At 38.1% G+C, this 18,141-nt stretch overlaps 1 protein-coding gene across 1 annotated transcript in view; it reads right to left on the bottom strand.

Moving 5' to 3' along the window:
• IL1RAPL2 (interleukin 1 receptor accessory protein like 2) overlaps nucleotides 1-16,584 on the bottom strand; it is a gene marked incomplete at both ends in the record, with an annotated part of 1,033,390 nt that extends 1,016,806 nt beyond the window's left edge. The window contains one exon of the mRNA XM_079726932.1: nucleotides 16,503-16,584. Within this exon, the coding sequence (XP_079583058.1) occupies nucleotides 16,503-16,584 (82 nt within the window). The remainder of the gene's footprint in view (nucleotides 1-16,502) is intronic.
• Nucleotides 16,585-18,141: the final 1,557 nt, after the last annotated feature.

Below are 18,141 nucleotides of genomic sequence, written 5' to 3'. Positions count from 1 at the left end.
ATTCTGGCTCAGAAACATGATAATGCCATTTTAACCAAGATAGGGTACACAAGTGGAAAGGTGGAATTTAGAAGGTGGAGATTAAAATTTCAGTTTTGAAGAAATTGGAGTTCAGAGTACCTGTGGGACAGCCAAGTGAACACATCTAGCAGGAAAATAGTGCATGTAACCAGGAAGAGACATAAAGACTAGACTGCTAAATCTAGAAGCTTAAAATCGTCTGGGGTTCTTATCCCTGGTTGCAAATTAGAATCACCACAAAGTTAAAATAAACAAAAAATACTACTGATGCCCCGACTGCACTCCAGCCTAAATAAATCAGTATATCTTGGGTGAGACCTGTATAAGAATATGTTTTAAAAGCTCCCCAGGTAATTCTAATAAGCAGCCAGTGTTGAGAAGCACTAACAGAGTGGACAGCTCATAACAAGGGAGCAGAAACTCAGGGAAAGTATAAAGTGGTATTTAAAAGGAACGTTAAGGGAAAATGCTGGCAAAACCCACAACTTTTTAGGGGTAGTCAGAGGAAAACAAGGTAATGATGGAGGCTGAAAAAGAGTAGCAAGAAAGATATGGAAAGACCCAGGATAAAGTGGTGTCACTTGAGCAAAAGGAGAAGAGAGTGTCAAAAAGGCAGGCATGTCCAATAGCATCAAATGCTCAATAGTGTCCCAATGTACCAGCCGAGGTTGGTTTAAAGATGAACTAGCCATTGCCTATTAAAGAACGAGGTAGTTCTAACTAAAGGCGAGAGGGAGAGACAGGTCACAAAAGTTGTGAATCTTTTGGATACTGTTCAGCTGTGGTGAGGGCTAGATGTCCAAGAGAGAAGCAAGGAATTTTTTTTCTCACATCTTTATTGGAGTATAAATGCTTTACAATGTTGTGTTAGTTTCTGCTGTACAACAAAGTGAATCGGGTATATGGTATACATATATCCCCATATCACCTCCTTCTTGAGCTTCCCTCCCACCCTCCCTATCCTATCCCTCTAGGTGGTCACAAAGCATCGAGGTGATCTCCTTGTGCTATGCAGCAGCTTCCCACTAGCCATCCATTTTACATTTGGTAGTGTATATACGTCAATGCTACTCTCTCAACTTCATCCCAGAGAAGCAAGGATGTTAAAAGCTGAGTGGCTAGGGGGAATGCCAAAGGTAAAACCTGCCAGTCCCATAACTCTTCCCTGCCTGAAGCCTCTGAACACCTAACTGAAAAGGAGTAAGTAGAGCTATGCTTCATAGTCGCCTTCTTTGGGAAAAACAGAAAGATCTATAGGTAGTTCTGTAATAATCAGAGTAGCTCTCACAAACTAGATAATCGTGCGGGGCAAAGGGGAAGGGGTTAGGGGAGGGTACTTAGTGCATGTGTGCAAACATTAGCCCAATCACAGCACAGTGACTGGTAAAGTCGTTACTCCTTGTCATGTCAAACTCTGAAGACAGCCACAGGATCTTAAAACACTACTTCAGAGCTATAGAAGGAATGTATTACAGTGCCACCTGCTGGTAATGCTAAGACCAGAAACAGGTTCCTTTTTTTAAAAAATCATTAATTCCCTGAGGCTGAAGATTAAAGAATACAAATAAACTTCATTCTGATTTATAATTAAAGGTGATGGTCTACTCAGTAATTTCTTTTATTCAAAAGACATTTTCAGAATTGAAAATAAATCTTGGATTGAACCTTCCTATTATAGCAAATGGAAAGCACGGGAACAGATACACTAGAAGTCTAAGAAGGTCCCACCAACCTTGCCCCATGTCTTCCAATATGAGGCACCTCAACCACATTTCCTTTCTAGACTCTCAATATATTTCCTATAAATTTAAAATTGGATATATAGTCAAGACACCATCTGTCTAGCTACTTGTTTCTGCGCAAATATGTCTCCTCAACTACTTGAATCTTATACTATCCTCCAGGCAATCTGGGCTACTGAGTACTCAAAAATAGCATGAATTTTAGGCATCCATACATTTGCACCTGCTGTTCTCTCTGCTATGACTATCGCCCCCATCACTATTCCTAACCCAGTCTTCAAAGTCAATGTCAAAAGACACCTCTTTCATGAAGTCTTCCCTTATCACCCTCACCCCCAGCTGGGAATAATATCTTCTTCATAGGAACTGTATCTGTACCTCTTTTATTACACTTATTATTTTATACCATTTACAAGAGTTGTAAATAGGACACATCTGTGGTAGAGTGAAAAGACCATGAACTTTGGAATAAGTCCATGGTCCTAAACCTGGATTTGCCATTTAATAGTTGGGGACCTCAGATAAATGCAACTTCCCTAAGCTTCAGTCTCCTTGTCTATAAAATGAAGATAATGGTGCCCATACAAAGGGGCAGCATGGCAGAGGATTTAAGAGAAGGACTCAAGAGCCAGATGAACCTGGGTTTAAATCCTGGCTCTGCCCCTTACTAGCTATATAAAAGTGGTCAAATTATTTAGCTGCTCTAAGCCTCAGTTTCCCAATCTGGAAAATGAGACAATATGGGACCTACCTACCTACCTACCTCAGTATCTTTGCATGACAAGACAATGTATACAAAGTGCCTGGCATATAATAGCACTCATTGCATATTAGTTTCTCCCTTCCCCTATGATTTACTGAATTCCTTGGGGACAAAGCACATGCCCCATCCATTTCTGATCACTTAAATGCTGGCACCTGCCCAGCACAGGAGCTTTAACACAGTCTGCTTGTATTTTGGTAAGTTAATAAATGCCACATTTCTATAACATTCTTTAGGAGAATTTAGTTCCAGGCAACTACTGTCTCATTCCTCTACAAAGCAGTGATGCCAAATATGTGTCACCCATCTCAAAGGTTTAATGGGTGCCTCTTGAAACCATGTGTTTCTTGTCTGTAGCCATTTAGGGAGAGCACATTTACAAAACAGCTCTCCTAAGTCATACCCGAAGAAGCAGGGCCTGACTCTACTTAGCCTGGGGCAAGGTCATTGAATTTCAAGGCATTTCCTTTAGAGAACAGTTCTGATGCAATCATCACAAAACAATGTGCTTCTCTATGACAGTTTCAGATAAATATTTGGAAGCAAAAATAGGGCAAGAATCAGAATATGAACAAAAGTTTAAACTTGCATATTCAGTATTCCTCTAATGGACCAGAGGTGTCGTACATATTTTAAGAATTCTCTGGATGCCAGCTTTCCCCAAGGACCAAACTACAATAGGCATTAATGTTATACTTTTGCAGAACACTTACTTCATTTAGGGCAAATTACACCTGTAGAAGTTAACAGAACCAAAAGGGATGCACTTTAGCCTGACATGCCCATGAGTTGGGTTATGATAAAAACTAACCTAGGACTTCCCTGGTGGCTCAGTGGTTGAGAGTCCGCCTGCCGATTCAGGGTTCGTGCCCGGTCCGGGAAGATCCCACATGCCGCGGAGCGGCTGGGCCCGTGAGCCATGGCCGCTGAGCCTGCGCGACCGGAGCCTGTGCTCCGCAACGGGAGAGGCCACAACAGTGAGAGGTCCGCGTACCGCAAAAAAAAAAAAAAAAAAAAAAAAAAAAACTAACCTAGTAGAAATTACAGGCACTCAAATGTTCTCTCTGCCCTGGCAAATACAATATCCTTTCATTCCAAAACAACGGAGTAGAAAGGCGCCCATTTACTGCAGTTCTTGGCTGTTCTTGTGGGTGGGCTAAATCCCAACATTAAAATTATTTATTCTTATTTCCTTCTCATTCTTCCCCCATACGGACAGTGATAAATCCAACATGATACCAAGCTTGGTAACTTCTGTATTTGGATGATGCTACAGGGCTGGACAAGATCCCCACATGGAATTGCTTTCCAGCTTTTAAATTCATTAAATATTTTAATTAGCTTAATTATCCACACATTTTCATTTAAAGAGGACCGGTTTCATAAAGGACTTCAATATTTCAATCACATCAGATGTTGTTGATGTTATACAGCAACCAAAATAATGAACTTAGGTCTTAACTCACGTTCTCTCCTCTTCCTCTGCCATCCTTTGTTGCCTAACTTAATGGAATGGCCAGAGATTTTTCCATATGAACTGCTCTGCTGCTGATTTTTTTTTTATTGGAGTATAATTGCTTTACATGGTGTGTTAGTTTCTGCTCCACAACAAACTGAATCAGTTATACATATCTCTCTCTCTGTCTCTTTCTCTCTCTCTCACAGACACACACACACACACACACACACACACACACACACACACACATTTATAAGGGTCTTTAAATCCAAGAAACATACTCATCATAGCCAACATGGGGATTTTAGTAAACAATAAGATGTTTTTCATTTGGACTTAAATTAGCAAAAATTCTGTAATTGACAATACACAGTTAATAAATGTGTAATGAGAAAGGAACTCTGATGTACTGTTGGTGGAAATATAGATTTGGTACACTGACATTGATGGGCAACTTTTAGCATCTTTCAAATTTTTAAATAAAAAATTTATCCAATATTTCCACTTCTGAAGATCTCTCCTACAAAATCATTTTCTCTTCTAGTGCACTAAGATCTATATAGTAGGATGATCCTCCCAGCATTGTTTTGGAGTAGCAAAAACCTAGAGATAAAACCTTAACCTCCATAGATAGCACACAGGTTTAAATTTATAATAAATCCACACAATGGAAAACTGCATGGTATTTAAATTTTTGAGTTAAATATGTATTGCCAAGGATTAGAGGTTCTAGGTATAAATATCAGAAATATGTGACAAATCAAGTTGGAGAATAGCATAGGCAGTATGAGTCTAAGTTTGAAAAATACATGATTTAGGCTATATACATATATACCCAAAGAAACTATCTGGAAGAAACTATATGAAGTGTAATGATTAGTTATCTCTGGGAATAAAATTATAAGAGAGTCTTCTATTTTGATATTGTTTGAACTTTTATTAAGCATAATATACTATTGTACTAAGAAAAATATCAAAACAATTCCACTACTTGATTTCCAAGACACAGTAAGTTAAAAAAACAAGGACCAAAAAAGTAAATAGTCATGTTTTGCTACATTTTAAGTATGAAACAAGGAGAAATAAAAAACATTGGTTTATGAAAGAAAGGAAGGAAATACCAGAAGCTAAAGAAATTACTTACAAATAGTGGTGTGTGTGACCAGGTGGAAGAAATGGGTATGGGAATTAGATTTCTTTCATTTATTCTTTTTTCTATAACTCTGAATTTTCAGTAACATAAATGTTCTATGTATTCAAAAATAAAATTTAATCAAAAAGGATAAAGCTAATTGGGTACAGACACAAATTACTTTATATATTGAATTAACATAATCACAGAGAAAATTAATTCAAGTAATTTTTGAACATAACACTGACTATACAGATTCAGGAGGATGACTTCTAAGGACAAAAATATTTGTAAAATATCTTGTACTTTATTTAGTAGGTTTGTTGTTGGTAGTAGTTTTGGTGTGGTAGTTCTGAAATCATTTTGTATGAACTAAAGATAAAATAATTAAGTAAGTATTAATACATCAGTGTTGATGGGAATGAGGGTTCCCACTGTCAGAAAAGGAGATAAAAATATGGAATGGGTAAAGGTGAGGAAGAACCTTGTCATACTGGATTTGAATTGGAAGTATCAGAATTAAATCACAATTTTTAAAAATGATTTCTAAATACCATTTTCCACTAAAAGAAATCAGGAAAATGGCTAATTACAGAGCTGGGGCAGAGAAAGTAGGAATGTAACCCTGGCACACCTTTATGACAAAAAGCAAGGAAGTGCTGAAAGAATGATGCAGTATCAAAAGGTAACAGTAAAAATTCCACTTTAGGCTATGATGATATAAACTGGAACTAGACTAGCTTTATCCACAGGAAGCAATGATAAAAGTGGGCAAAATATATGAAGAAACTGTTTTCAGACCATGCAAGACTGTGATCTCAAAGAAAAGAAGAACTCATGTGGTAAGGTCCACAATCAAACCAACTCTCCAACTGGAGACAAATCCCCAACAATGGCTCAGTGAATTGAAGTCCTAACAGCTCAGGAGTCCTGCTGAAGCTACAGAGATCAGGAAAGCTACAGTGGCTGGAACCTTAACTAAAAGAAGAGAGTTCACTGAGGGGAGCCTATAAAATCTATATGGGAGTTCTCTCTGAATCTTTGGCTGAAGACTGGGCTGAACAAGCACACAGCATGACTGCCAGTCTTTTGATCAGACTGTGACCACAACAGAGTTAATAATAAAAGTGATACTAGAGGACAAACACTGCTGGGGAATATCTTGTTAACATCTGAGCATTCAGCTAAGATTCCAGAAAAGTCCTGCTTTAGGAGAAAGAACTATGTCACAGACTATGGCCTACTCTACACCTTCCCCAACAAAGCCTAAAGTCAAGTCTTAATAAGATGCAGAGGAGAGCGAATGGAGCCTACGTTTCAGCAAAGCTGGAACTCCTGGCTTGGGGTCTGTCCTTTCTGCTATTATGGTAGCTGCCATGGAGCCCCAGGGGAGGGCAGCCTCACTGCACTGCCAAATCTGGAGGGGCCCCACCAGCAAAGCTGTGATCATCCTGGGGACCGTGGACCAACCATGTGGCTGACAGGGTCTTGGTGCTATGGCCTGGTGTCAGGTCTGAGCCTCTGAGGTAGGAGAGCTGAGTTCAGGACAGTGGACCACGAGAGACCTCCTGGCGCCACATAACATCAAACGGCGAGATCTCTCCCAGATATCTCTGTCTCAACACTAAGACCCAGCCCCACCCAACGGCCAGCAAGCTCCAGTGCTGCATGCCCCATGCCAAACAACTAACAAGATAGGAAGACAAACCCAACTATTAGCAGAGAGGCTGCCTAAAATCATAATAAGTTCACAGACAACCCAAAAAAAAACAACTGACGCAGCCCTGCCCACCAGAAAGACAAGGTACAGCCCCACCCACCAGAACACAGGCACCAGTCTCCTCCACCAGGAGCCTACAGGAGCCACTGAACCAACCTCACCCACTGGGGGCAGACATCAAAAACAATGGGAACTAACGAACCTGAAACCTGCACAAAGGATACCTCAAAGGCAGTAAGTTAAACAAAATGAGAAGACAGAGAAATATGCAGCAGATGAAGAAGCAAGATAAAAACCCACCAGACCAAATAAATGAACAGGAAATAGGCAGTCTACCTAAAAAAGAATTCAGAGTAATGATGGTAAAGATGATCCAAAATCTTGGAAATACAATGGAGAAAATACAAGAAAAGTATAACAAGGACCTAGAAGAACTAACGAGCAAATAAACAGTGATGAACAACACAATAACTGAAATTATAAACACTCTAGAAGGAATCAATAGCAGAATAACTGAGGCAGAAAAACGGATAACTGACCTGGAAGATAAAATAGGGGAAATAACTGCCACAGAGCAGAATAAAGAAAAAAGAATGAAAAGAATTGAGGACAGTCTCAGAAACCTCTGGGAAAACATTAAACACATGAACATTTGAATTATAGGGGCCCCAGAAGAAGAAAAGAAAAATAAAGAGTCTGAGAAAATATTTGAAGAGATTATAGTTGAAAACTTCCCTAACATGGGAAAGGAAATAGTCAATCAAGTCCAGGAAGCGCAGAGAGTCCCATGAAGGATAAATCCAAGGAAAAACATGCCAAGACACATATTAATCAAACTATCAAAAATTAAATACAAAGAAAATATATTAAAAGCAGCAAGGGAAAAGCAACAAATAACATACAAGGGAACCCCCATAAGGTTAACAGCTGATCTTCCAGCAGAAACGATGCAAGCCAGAAAGGAGTGGCAGGACATATTGAAAGTGATGAAAGGGAAAAACCTACAATCAAGATTACTCTGGGCTTCCCTGGTGGTGCAGTGGTTGGAGGTCCGCCTGCCAATGCAGGGGATGCGGGTTCGTGCCTTGGTCCAAGAGGATCCCACGTGCGGTGGAGCGGCTGGGCCCGTGAGCCATTGCCACTGGGCCTGCACGTCCGGAGCCTGTGCTCCACAACGGGAGAGGGCACAGCAGTGAGAGGCCACGTACCGCAAAAAAAAAAAAAAAGTTTACTCTACCCAGCAAGGATCTCATTCAGATTTGACAGAGAAATTAAAAACTTTACAGACAAGCAAAAGTTAAGAAAATTCAGCGTGACCAAACCAGCTTTACAACAAATGCTAAAGAAAGTTCTCCAGGCAGGAAACACAAGAGGAGGAAAAGACCTACAAAAACAAACACAAAACAGTTAAGAAAATGGTAACAGGAACATTCAAAGCGATCATTACCTTAAATGTAACTGGATTAAATGCTCCAACCAAAAGACATAGACTGGCTGAATGGATACAAAAACAAGACCCATATATATGTTGTCTACAAGAGACCCACTTCAGATCTACAGACACATACAGACTGAAAGTGAGGGGATGGAAAAAGATATTCCATGAAAATGGAAAGCAAAAGAAAGCTGGAGTAGCATTTCTCATATCAGAAAAAATAGACTTTAAAATAAACAATATTACAAGAGACAATGAAGGACACTAAATAATGATCAAGGGATCAATCCAAGAAGAAGATATAACAATTGTGAATATTTATGCACCCAAAAGAGGAGCACCTCAATACATAAGGCAAATGCAAACAGCCATAAAAGGGGAAATCGACATTTACACAATCATAGTAAGGGACTTTAACACCACACTGTCACCAATGGACAGATCATTCAAAATGAAAATAAATAAGGAAACACAAGCTTTAAAAGACACATTAGACCAGATAGACATAATTGATATTTATAGGACATTCCATCCAAAAACAATAGAATACGCTAAGTGGTCATGGAACATTCTCCAGGATAGATCATATCTTGGGTAACAAATCAGCACCTGGTAAATTTAAGAAAATTGAAATTGCATCAAGTATATTTTCCACAATGTTATAAGACTAGATATCAATTACAGGAAAAAAACTGTAAAAAAAAATTCAAACACATGGAAGCTAAACAATATGCTACTAAATAACCAAGAGATCACTGAAGAAATCAAAGAGGAAATAAAAAAATACCTAGAAACAAATGACAATGAAAGCACGACAACCCAAAACCTATGGGATGCAGCAAAAGCAGTTCTAAGAGGGAACTTAATAGCAATACAATCCTACCTCAAAAAACAAGAAACAGCTCAAATAAACAATCTAAACTTACACCTAAAGCAATTAGAGAAAGAAGAAGAACAACAACAGGAACAAAAAAACAAAGTTAGCAGAAGGAAAGACATCATAAAGATCAGATCAGAGATAAGTGAAAAAGAAATGAAGGAAACAATAGCAAAGATCAATAATACTAAAAGCCAGTTCTCTGAGAGGATAAACAAAATTGATAAACCATTAGCCAGACTCATCAACAAAAAAAGGGAGAAGACTCAAATCAATAGAATTAGAAATGAAAAAGGAGAAGTAACAACTGACACTGCAGAAATACAAAGGATCATGAGAGATTACTACAAGCAACTCTATGCCAATAAAATGGACAAACTGGAAGAAATGGACAAATTCTTAGAAACGCACAACCTGCCGAGACTGAACCAGGAAGAAGTAGAAAATATGAACAGACCAATCACAAGTACTGAAATGGAAACTGTGATTAAAAACCTTCCAACAAAGAAAAGCCCAGGACCAGATGGATTCACAGAAAAATTCTACCAAATTTTTGGAGAAGAGTTAACACCTATCCGTCTCAAATTCTTCCAAAATATAGCAGAATGAGGAACACTCCCAAATTCATTCTACAAGGCCACAATCACCCTGACACCAAAATCAGAGAAAGATGTCACAAAAAAAGAAAACTATAGGCCGATATCACTGAAGAACATAGATGCAAATATCCTCAACAAAATACTAGCAAACAGAATCCAACAGCACATTAAAAGGATCATACACCATGATAAAGTAGGGTTTATCCCAGGAATGCAAGGATTCTTCAATATATACAAATCAATCAATGTGATACACCATACTAACAAACTGAAGGAGAAAACCCATATGGTCAACTCAAAAGATGCAGAAAAAGCTTTCAACAAAATTCAACACCATTTATAATAAAAAATCTCCAGAAAGTAGGCATAGAGGGAGCCTACCTCAACATAATAAAGGCCATGTAAGACAAACCTGCAGTCAGCATCATTCTCAATGGTCAAAAACTGAAACCATTTCCACTATGATCAGTAACAATACAAGGTTGCCCCCTCTCACCACTATTATTCAACATAGTTTTGGAAGTTTTAGCTACAGTAATCAGAGAAGAAAAGAAATAAAAGGAATCCAAATCAGAAAAGAGGAAGTAAAATTGTCACTGTTTGCAGATAACATGATACTATACATAGAGACTCCTAAAGATGCTACCAGAAAACTACTAGAGCTAATCAATGAATTTGGTAAAGTAACAGGATACAAAATTAATGCACAGAAATCTCTTGGAAAGAAAAATTAAGAAAACACTCCTATTTACCATCGCAACAAAAAGAATAAAATGCTTAGGAATAAACCTATCTAAGGAGACAAACACCTGTATGCAGAAAACTATAAGACACTGGTGAAAGAAATTAAAGATGATACCAATAGATAGAAAGATACACCATATTCTTGGACTGGAAGAAGCAACATTGTGAAAATGACTATACTACCCAAGGCTATCTACAGTTTCAGTGCAATCCCTATCAAACTGCCAATGGCATTTTTCACAGAATTAGAACAAAAATTTTCACAATTTGTATGGAAACACAAAATACCCCAGATAGCCAAAGCAATCCTGACAAAGAAAAATGAAGCTGCAGGACTCAGGCTCTCTGACTTCAGACTATACTTCAAAGCTACAGTAATCAAGGCAGTATGGTACTGGCATGAAAACAGAAATATAGACCAATGATACAGGATAAAAAGCCCAGATATAAACCCACTCACATATGGTCACCTAATTTACTACAAAGGGGGCAAGCACATACAATGGAGAAAAGACAGTCTCTTCAATAATTGGTGCTGGTTAAACTGGACAGCTACATGTAAAAGAATGAAATGAGAACACTCCCTAACACCATACACACAAATAAACTCAAAATGGATTAAAGGCCAAAATGTAAGGCCAGACACTATAAAACTCTTAGAGGAAATAATAGGCAGAACTCTCTATGGCATAAATCACAGCAAGATCCTTTTTGACCCACCTCCTAGAGGAATGGAAATAAAAAAATAAACAAATGGGACCTAATGAAACTTAAAAGCTTTTGCACAGCAAAGAAAACTGTAAACAAGAAGAAAAGACAACCCTCAGAATGGGAAAAAATATATGCAAATGAAGCCTGACAAAGGATTAATCTCCAAAATATACAAACAGCACATGCACTCAATGTCAAAAAAACAAACAAACAACCCAATCAAAAAAATGGGCAGAAGACCTAAATAGACATTTCTGCAAAGAAGACATACAGATTGCCAAGAGGCACATGAAAAGATGCTCAGCATCACTAATTATTAGAGAAATGCAAATCAAAACTACAACGAGGTATCACTTCACACCCATCAGAATGGCCATCATCAAAATATCTACAAGCAATAAATGCTCGACAGGGTGTGGAGGAAAGGGAACCCTCTTACACTGTTGGTGGGAATGTAAATTGATATAGCCACCTTGGAGAACAGTATGGAGGTTCCTTAAAACCTAAAAATAGAACTACCATATGACCCACTAATCCCACTGATGGGCATATACCCTCAGAAAACCATAATTGGAAAGGGGACATGTACCACGATGTTCATTGCAGCACTATTTACAATAGCCAGGACATGGAAGCAACCTAAGTGTCCATAGACAGATGAATGGATAAAGAAGATGTGGCACACATATACAATGGAATATTACTCAGCCATAAAAAGAAACAAAATTGAGTTATTTGTAGTGAGGTGGATGGACCTAGAGTCTGTCATACAGTGTGAAGTAAGTCAGAAAGAGAAAAACAAATACCCAATGCTAACACATATATGTGGATTCTAAAAAAAAAAAAAAGTGGTTCTGATGAACCTGGGGCAAAACAAGAATAAAGATGTAGATGTAGAGAATGCACTTCAGGACTCTGGGAGGGGGAAGGGTAAGCTGGGACGAAGTGAGAGAGTAGCATTGACATATATGCACTACCAAATGTAAAAGAGATAGCTAGTGGGAAGAAACTGCATAGCACAGGGAGATTAGCTCGATTCCTTGTGATGACCTAGAGGGGTGGGATTAGGGATGGTAGAAGGGAGATGCAATAGGGAGGGGATATGGGGATATATCTATACTTATAGCTGATTCACTTTGTTATACAGCAGAAACTAACACAACATTGTAAAGCAATTATACTCCAATAATGATGTCAAAAAAAAAGAAGAAAAAAAGATCCACTGGGGAGAAAAAGATTAGAGATTGATTCCCACCAAGTTATAGATGATCAGGATATACTTTGGGTTTTCCATTGATCTACTCTGACAAAGCATACAACTAAGCACAAAAAGTTCAAGATTAGTAATTGAACTGCTACTAGAAGAAACACCAATACCCTTTAGAGGAACATAACAGAATTCAATATCTCTACAACATAGTACCTACAAATTCCATTACTCAATAAAAAACACTTGAAGTGGGGAAAAAAAGTAACCCCCATCAAGTCAATCCAAAATGTATCTAAGATTACCCACTGTGTGCCAGCAGGACTTTGCATCCTCTTGACCACCAGGGACTATATTTTTCTAGCTGATTAAGATATCTTGGTAGCTCTGCAATTTTCCTTCAAACACCAGATCACTGAAAAGTTGTTTTATTATGGTCATCCTCCAGATGTACTGACTGCAAGATGACCAAATTTGGGTTCAGAATTTAACATACCCTCTCATCAAATTGGTCATCCTATTCCTTTCCCTTCCCTGGATATAAGAATATCCAGGCTAGGAGAGCTGAATTCCAATAATTGCCTAATACAGCTCACATTTTTATGCAGCAGCAGCAGTACCAGCAAAAGCAAGAAAAAAGTAAAGTGGACAGGTTAATCCCCCCCCCCAAAATTAAGTCCATGTATACCCTAGAGACATAATTTTTCAGGTTAGACAAAATAGTTAAATAGAAGCCCTTGTGTGATCTCTCCTTGAGAGTTATTTCCCCACCCATCCTATTAGAAATTAATTTTAGATAATTAGAAGTCCTCTACAGGCTGTTTCTGCCATTAGCCTTTGTCAAGATATTAGCCAATTCCCTGCCATAAAGACTGACACCTTTAAGTAAAGCAAACCTACTTCTCATAGAGTAGACTTTCTAAATGACCTTATCTATTTAGTCCTAAATTTAGATAATGCCAGTGCTGAAGGATCTCATGAGTTTTCTGTGAGGAAGATAACAAGCCTACACTTTGCCAATCAGCTATAATCCTTAAAATTAGATGCTGTGCATTTTAGTATGTTGTAATGTAACCAAGCCCTAGACGCAATCTCATAGCCATCTTTGCTGTTTCCCGATCCAGGTTGATGATTGGGCTTACCTAATGTGCATGGGCATTACCTAAAAGAATAACCTGTGCTGTAGCTTCTAAGAATTGCATAGCACCCAAAACCAGGAGGTTTGTTTCAATATATGCCCAGAGTAGATTTTAAAAATCAAAACAAAAAACCTTGAGTCTTATTATTTTTCCTGATTGGCAAGTACAGAAAAAGAAACTTCCATCACTTGGTCCTCTGTCTTGTGCATAAGGAGGTACTTGGCATAAGTATTTGTAGGGATCTTAGTGAAAAGGGTTCCTGTCTATAATGAACTGCACAGAAATCATTATAACTGGTGTCACATCTGGCACTAAACAGTTATAAATGTTAATGAGCAAAGGACACAATCATTTTTCATTTTTTGACTTGAAGGAAAGAAAGGAGGGGAGAAAAATAAAATTTCTAAGTTCCATTGGCTATTCCACAAACAACTATGCAAGTTTAATCCAGATCTCTTTAACTGGCAAAGGCCAAAGGACCTCACAGACTGTATGAAACAAAACTTTATACTCCATATTTGCCAGAGTAATTTTAATGTTCTTCAAACGATAAGGCCAACTCTAATAGGACCATCATAATGAGAGTGCAAATAATTATTTTTCCTACATAAAACAGTAATATTAAGAGGATTGTAGGGGCTAGGATGGGGGTTATGATGAAAGTGGCGAAATAAGGCAAGAGTGAAAACAACTGCTCCAAAGGACCCCCATCTTCATCAGCTATGTGCAACTTAATGTGTCTTTTATCCATTCCATGCTTGTTTTTATTTCTGTATTTTGAAGTAAAAAACAAACACTACACACACAAACATGCACAAACCAACATCAACCTATTAGTCTTCCCTTTCTATTCCATATACAATGTAAATAGAAGGAGGAAGGCATGAGAGAAAAGACCAACTGTATTCAAACCATTTCCACTGCCCAGACCTGTACAAAAGGATTTGTTCCAATATTACAATTGCTATATATCCTAGGAGGTAGCTGAGGGTAAACAGATGGGGAAGAGGAGACTGAAACAATTCAAATACATTCACTCTAAGGGGAATATCTCTTGGGGTAATGTTTCTTTAATAAAGCTCACTGCAGATATGACACCACTTGCCTACACTGAGAAGACAAAGCTAATAACCTGTAATAAGCCACAAACAGTCTCACACTTGATAAGAATAAAGGGGCAGAGCATTAAAATGTTGATCTTTAAAGGGCATCTGCACATCAATGATAACTACATCTGTGTGTGTGTGTGTGTGTGTGTATATATATTTTTTAAACAGCATCCCTCCTCATAAATAATAAGGAAACCAAGAAAACAAGACAGCATACGTAGGTAGCAACTTGTTTTTGTTTTTCAGATTGGATTTTACTTGAATTAAGCTATCATAATATAGATGGCTTTTTAAATTCTCAATTTTTTTTTTTTGCTTTCAGATTCTGCTATAGATATTATAACATAACCAAGTGAGGAAAATGGGATCCAGTCCAACAGGCTACATCGCTAGTAAGTAATATCTCCAAGTATTTTATTTCAGCAATAATCAATCTGAGCCAAGACTGAAAGTGAAAATGTGACTTCAAAAGTAAGGCAAGCCGCTGAGCCTGCGCGTCCGGAGCCTGTGCTCTGCAATGGGAGAGGCCACAACAGTGAGAGGCCCGCGTACAGCAAAAAAAAAAAAAAAAAAAAAAAAAAAAAAAAAAAAAAAAAAAAAGTAAGGCAAGGAAAGACAGCCACATAAAATAGGCCAAGCTGGAGATATTATAGGTAAAATATTACACACAAATACAGCGGAAAGAGAGTCACAATATACAAAAACGTGTTAAAGACATTCATAAGTATTTAATGGGGGAGAAAAAGCCAATATATTCCCCTACCTTTACCATTCAAGAATCCTTTGGACTTGAGTAGTGTTACTCTATTATATAACCCGTGACCCACTTTTGTGAAAGATTTATTAATATACTATCAATTGAAGAACAATACTATTCTTTAGCAATTTCAATTATCAAGTATTCTCGCCTTAGAAAACAAACATTAACCAAACTCCAAGCTCCAGCCAGTATTTATTGCTTTGAAAAATAGGCATGTACTTTATTGCCTGGGCTTTAGACTTAATGAGAAATTAAAGAGCATACATTTAAGTCTAGGAAGTAACTGAATTAGAAGCCAGCAGAAAGCCCCATCCATAGTCTTTTGTTTTCATATACCAATACATTTCTCAACGTCTTACTGGAATGATTACAGACAGAAAATCAATTCTTAAAATCTCATGCATGATTTGTAATTATAGCTAAAATGTATAATCAACGCTGAAAGACATATATATCCAAGTGTTATTAAACAATGATTAAGCTTTGATTGGGATATCTACTGGCTACAGCTAATCTCTTAGTACAATCATGGTTGCCTACCAGACCACCATGTTCCAAGAATAGATATTTATTCTCAAGAAATTCCTCTTCAGGCAATTAGCTAATATTTCCAAACTTGGAAGCTTTAAACCTCTGCCTCTTAGGGATTTGGTACAAATGTGAAGATGTGAGGAACTAAAGCTCACTGATATTTGTCAAAAACTTTCATTTAAACTGTAACACTGCATATGCAATTAGGAGGCAAAGAATATATACTTTTAAAGGTTTCCTGTCTTCTCATTTGCAAATGTTTGCTCCCAGGTGTATACGCACTAGCAAATGTAACCAACCCTAAGAAGGCCCTTAACATTTTATTGTCCACTGAGAGTATATTGCCACTGAAGTTGAACAAAATTCCACTGGTTTCCCAGCATTTTGTCAGTGGTAGGCTAAAATCTCATTTTTACTTTGGCTACTCTCCAACATAGCTGGATTACAAGTGCTTCTGTTTAAAGATATTTGTAGTTAAAGACACAGATGCTCTCTAGATGCTCACAAAAGCATATATTTTTGAACAAATCATGAGAAGTTGCCAGCAACTTACCAGAATTTCTCTTTGACACCATCTTCAAATTTGTGCTGACTACAGAACAGACCACAAGGGCCAAAAGAAATGGTGGCTTCATTGTTCACTTTCCTTGGCAGCTGAAAAGTCAAAAAAGGATATGAAGTTTGAATAACAGATCTTGGCCTCAACAAAGCAGCAGCTATAATTTCACATACCTTGAAGACACATTACAGAAACAATGACATTTTGGTGATTTCTGGCTTTATTTTTATGCAAATGGAAGAAAATATGAAAGTTCACAATTGCATCATGTCAAAGTTCCTTGCTCAGAACTTTCAATGGTTTCCCACTGGATTTAGAGTAAAATCTGAACCCCCTCCATTAGGCTTTCATGGGTCTGCAGGTAGGGCCCCTGCTGCCTCTTTGATCTTATTCCACAGCACCTTCCCCCTTGTTGGCTATGCTCCATCTACTATGGACATTGCACTTGTCCCTGGAACATGCCTTAGTCATTTCCTCCTCATGGCCTTTGCATTAGGTCTTCCTGCTGGAATACTCCTCCTCACACTTCACTCACATTCATTAACATTCTATAGGTTTCAGTCCCACAAAAAGGCCTTTCCTGACTACCCAATCTTAAAGTCTCACTCTGTCATTCACTAGCTCACCTCCTTGCTTGTTTTATTCATAAGACTGATCAGCACTTACAGTTATTGTGTTTATGTGACAGGAAGAGATTTTACTCAACTTTGACATTGATGGTGTAAAATCAGCAGCACCGAGCCTTAAATAATTGGAATGAAACTGTTCCGAAATGAAAAATAACTGAGAAAAGTATGGAACTGAGATATTGTTAAGATCCCCCCAAAAGGTAATAGAATTGACTAAAGCACGATCATTGGTAGGCATTTGGGGAAAAAACAAAAACGTTTTTAAGTGTTTATTCCATTGAGTTAAGACTTTTCAGTAAATCGGTTCCTATATGAGGGCTCATTTAGAATCCTTTACAAATCAGAATATAAGCACTACAGAGGTACATTGGGTACATCATAAACCCAAGATAGAAAAATAGCAAAGGGGACCATGAGGGTGAAACCACAGAGATCCCTGAAATAATGGATGGAAGCAAACCTGAATGGAAAGACAAAAACAATCTATGGATAACATTTAAAAATCCAGAATTCCATATAATGATTTGTTTTCTGAATAATTGGTTTGTACCTAAAAATGCAGAACCTTACCCAGAATGTAAGAGTAACAGGATGATATCAAGTGTTGGGTGGGATCCTCTTTTCCCAGAATTGACCAAAAGATCCACCTGATATCCTAAATTCAGAAAAATTCATGTTTGGGTGAGGCCACCAGTTCAACTATTCAGTGCAGCTAGTTCCTTATCACACTGCCCCCACCACCACCAACTCCCTCAATAAACAGAGGTCTGGGAAGGAAGAGGAGGTCTTCTGATAACAAAGACAGGCTTTGCTTTCCCAGTTGTCATGCTGGACTTCCCTTGTACCCCTGAAACAGGAATAAAGAACCCTGGGGAGAGATGGTATGCTGGAGATTTCCAGATGACCAGGGGGCCAGGACTCATCCCTATCCATCCCCAACATACACCAAATTTCCGGGTCCCAAGAAGCATGGAAGTTGGATTTGGCATATTACCAAAGATCCA

Source organism: Hyperoodon ampullatus (genome assembly GCF_949752795.1).
Source record: "Hyperoodon ampullatus genome assembly, chromosome: X".
NCBI lineage: Eukaryota > Metazoa > Chordata > Mammalia > Artiodactyla > Ziphiidae > Hyperoodon > Hyperoodon ampullatus.
This window is presented reverse-complemented; position numbering and strand designations above follow the sequence as displayed.